Below are 4,612 nucleotides of genomic sequence, written 5' to 3'. Positions count from 1 at the left end.
CGAACAACTAGAGACCTACATATATATATATATATATATATATATATATATATATATATATATATATATATATATATATAGTTATATAGTTATATAGTTATATAGTTATATAGTTATATAGTTATATAGTTATATAGTTATATAGTTATATAGTTATATAGTTATATAGTTATATAGTTATATAGTTATATAGTTATATAGTTATATAGTTATATAGTTATATAGTTATATAGTTATATAGTTATATATATAGTTATATAGTTATATATATAGTTATATAGTTATATATATATATATATATATATATATATATATATATATATATATATATATAGTTATATATATATATAGTTATATATATATATAGTTATATATATATAGTTATATATATATATAGTTATATATATATATATATATATATATATATATATATATATATATATATATATATATATATATATATATATATATATATATATATATATATATATACTTAAAGTCACAACCCCTGGTATGCCCAAGTGTGGGAGGAAGGTCACACTTCCACTCTCTGTCATTAGGCTCGTCACAAGAGTCCATCCAGACAGAAACCCAATATTTTTACTGTTGCCTTTGTTATATTTGTGTTTTTATTTGTGCTGATAAATAAAGTCTTCCTTTATTTATTTATCAGCACAAATAAAAACATAGTTATATATATATATATATATATAGTTATGTATATAGTTATATATATAGTTATATATATAGTTTTATATATATAGTTATATATATAGTTATATATATAGTTATATATATAGTTATATATATATATATAGTTATATATATAGTTATATATATATATAGTTATATATATAGTTATATATATAGTTATATATATAGTTATATGTATACATTGTAGAGATTTAATCCATAGTTCTTTCCAATTTTATGTGACATCTGTTTCTTTAAAATGTTGCTTCTATAGTGTCATAAAATTTTTGTTTTGTTCTGTTTCTTATTATATCTACTTAAAAATTTATGTGTGTTCTAAGAGGTGGGGATAGTTTTGTATGAATATTTCAAATGTTTTGTTTATTGCCTTTTAATATCCTCTTTCCTTCTTGAGATCTGATGCTATTCTTCCATCTATTTATTAATAAAGCAGCCATCTTTTACAAAGTAGTTTCCTTGCTGTGTTTTAGCCTGTTTATTGAATTAAAAAGAACTATATCTACATATGTAATTATATTGTTCTTGATATAATTATCTCCTAGATGAAAAGTATATGAAGAAGAAGCTAGAGATTATTTTTAATTTTCCAAACTGATACATATTTATAAACTGATTTCTGAGTAATTATTCATATATTGGACAATTGTAATCTCCAGAACATGACATTTTATATTTTGTATTGTAACCCAGTCTTTCCTTTTATATGTCTTCATCTTGTTTTGTTTAAACTCATTGTCTACTTCATTAAAAAGAACAAAATCAAAAAAAGTACCAAACCTGTCCTTAAATCCAGTGAGTGAAAAGAATTATGGAACTGATCTTAGACTGTTAGCGTTACTTTTCACATTTTATAGTTATAAAGCCTCAAGAATAATGTTGACTTTGTTTAATGTGGCACTGAGTCTTCAGCCTCTTGTAATCTAATGGTCACAGGAAGCTGTGGGGTACAAATAATTACTACTGAGTACAATGAAGAAAAGAACACTGTGGTGTAGCGGTTCAGACATCAGACTAGAAATGGGGAGATCAGGAGTTCTAGTCAGTGGTGGGTTTCTATTTTTTTACTACTGGTTCGCTCGTGCACATGCATGTGCTTGCATATTTGTGCATGCGCAAAAGCATTCAGGCAGGTGGACAGAGCATCCTGCGGCTGCCACTACCAGTTCACCTGATCCAGGCCAAACCGGGAGCAACCCACCTCTGGTTGTAGTCCTGTCAAAAAGTCAATTTAGTGACCTTGAACCAGTCACTCTCTCAGCTCTAGGAAGTTGACAATGGCAAACTACTTTTAAAAAGGTTTGCCAAGAAAAATGCAGGGACTTGCCCAAGCAGTATCTGATAATAAGACATTATTAAATGAAAGAGGGGAAAGTAGTAGAGGCTGTAAATACCAAGTTAAATATTCATTCTGTGTACCCTCTTCTTCTGTCATTTTGTTGGCTTTTCGTCTATGAGATTGCAAATTTCTGGATTTTCCTGCTGCCTTTGTTCCCAGGACAAATGCACAAAACTTTGCCTTCAGGCCAGAACCTCATTTTCAAGCATCTCCATGTATTGTTTTTTTTTTTTTTTCTTCAATTATTGCATACTTGTCATTATCCAAGATATTTTATGGTCTACTGCTTCTTGGTGCTAAGAAATAAGGGTTCTGTCTTAAAATCTCTTAGAAAATCTTTGGCAAGATGGAAGGTGATTCTCAGAATAATTCCTTGCACTTATAATTAAACACAGAATGTGAAATAATTTTTCATTATGATTTTTATATATTTTTCAAATATCATCTCCATAAAAATGTTTGGGCTAACTGCATTAAGGAACCTACTATTACAAATATAAGAATAGTTCTTTATACTAAAGTCTATACAATATATTTTCCCAGCTTGTCTAGCACAAACTGTGACAATGTAAAAGATTTTTTAAAAATAAACTTGTATGCTAGCTTATGTTCAGTCTCTTAAGTACCTGCATACGTACAAAAGATTCATGTACAAAAAAGCAAAGTTTGTATTGTCACATCATAATGGCTCTCCCTAGTTCTCATTTTTGATACGCATAATTATTTCTTTCAAAACCAACAAATGTAGATCAAACATCAAAAAGATCAGTGGATAATTCTATTGCAATATAAAGCATTTAAAGTCAGACAGCTTAATGGTTTTCCATTCTGAAATGAGAGTGTATCCTTTGTTAGTGGATACAATTTGAGGCAGAAACCTTACAATATATATTATCTCAATCATTAGAGTAACACATGGTACCATCTCTTAAAATTGGAAAGCCTAATGAAAGCTGGGCATCAAGACTTGAGTTTCAGGACTATCTGAAACTAACTGTTTTTCACAGTTAGTGCCTTTGCTTCAAGATACAATGATATTCTAAAGCATAATACAAAATACAATAATATTCAACAGCACCATCCTTGCTGCTACTCTCTATTAATGATAGCTTTCAGACCATAAACCTAATAATTTTTAAAAACATTAAAAGTTTAAAAATGTGAGGTTTATCAATTTCAATGATAAAGATCCGGCTATGTACTACTCCAAATTAAATTATGTATAATGTATGACTAATACATACATCATACATTAGTTTTACATATAAAATATGACTAATCATGCATATGATATATGACTAATCCAATCTGGATAATGTATTCAGAAAACAGTGTTTCACTCTGAATAGTTTTGAGAGAGCTTTTTTAATTGCCTTGTTTCTCATGCTGTAAATAATTGGATTCAGCAGAGGAGGAAGCATTGAATATATCATTGTAAAAATCAAGTCCAGATATGATGGAGTGTCAGAGATTGGTCGCAAATAAGCAATACTTCCTGTAAATAAAAACATGGAAAATACGATGATGTGGGGAAGACAGGTTTCAAATGCTTTTTTCCTTCCCTGCATGGAAGGGATTCGAAGGAGTGTCATGAAGATATGTACATAAGTCACAATAATGAAGCAGCAGCAACCTACCCCAATGGCAACACTTACAACTACAACTCCAATTTCAATTAAATATAAGTCAGAGCAGGCAAGTTTAAGTAACTGGGGGATCTCACAGAAGAATTGATTTACCACATTAGAGCAGAAAGGGATTACAAAAGTTCCACTGGTATGTAAAACCCCATAAGCAAGACCAGCAAGCCATACCGTAGCAACCATTTGGGTGCAAGCTTGCTTGTTCATTACCATTACATAGTGCAGTGGATTACAGATGGCAATATACCGGTCATATGCCATGACTGTGAGAAGGAAAAAATCTGATGATATAAAAAAGAAAAAGAAAAGAACCTGAGCAACACATCCAAAATAAGAAATATCCCTGGTGTTCAGGAGGGAATTGACCATGGATTTGGGAAGAATAACTGAAATAGAGCACAAATCCTGTATAGCCAAGTTCATCAGGAAGAAATACAATGGTGTATGAAGATGGTGGTCAAATGCTACTGCTGAGATGATTAAAAGGTTCCCTGTAACAATTGTTAAATATAATAACAGGAACACAGTGAAATGAAGAATCTGCAGTTCCCAAGTCTTTGAGAATTCTAGAAGTAAAAATGTAGATACAGATGTGTTCTGAAACATTTTATGCACAGCAATAGTTTCACAGTGCCTAGAGAAATAAACAGATTGAAAATGGATTCAGTAGCTTAAAATAACTTACTATAGTATTACAACTAAAATGTGCTCATATGATCATTTGGAGAGTCAAGGGAGTTCCATTTTTTCCACTCATTGTTTAACCTTTCTAGATATAGTGGGAAGAAGTCATTCTTTCCACTTTCTCCCAACTCAATTGTTGTGCTCCCCTTCTTGTTCCCACCAAAATATCTCCATTGAATATTGACTAGAAAAGTAACTTCCGTAGAATGACACTGGAACATTTCAGGGAATTTTG

The 4,612-nt window shown here is 30.1% G+C and overlaps 1 protein-coding gene across 1 annotated transcript; it reads right to left on the bottom strand.

The window, feature by feature from the left end:
• Positions 1-3,348: 3,348 nt before the first annotated feature.
• On the bottom strand, positions 3,349-4,299 carry LOC116521478 (olfactory receptor 14A16-like). The gene has a single exon (XM_032236146.1). The coding sequence runs from the start codon at positions 4,297-4,299 to the stop codon at positions 3,349-3,351; it is 951 nt and encodes a 316-aa protein (XP_032092037.1).
• Positions 4,300-4,612: the final 313 nt, after the last annotated feature.

This window comes from Thamnophis elegans, chromosome Z (genome assembly GCF_009769535.1).
Source record: "Thamnophis elegans isolate rThaEle1 chromosome Z, rThaEle1.pri, whole genome shotgun sequence".
Lineage (NCBI taxonomy): Eukaryota > Metazoa > Chordata > Lepidosauria > Squamata > Colubridae > Thamnophis > Thamnophis elegans.
Note: the sequence above shows the minus strand (reverse complement) of the source record. Positions and strands in the feature narration are given on the sequence as shown.

Bases quoted from the DNA above. Each gene is read 5' to 3' on its own strand.
- LOC116521478 (XM_032236146.1), bottom strand. From the start codon at position 4,299: ATGTTTCAGAACACATCTGTATCTACATTTTTACTTCTAGAATTCTCA.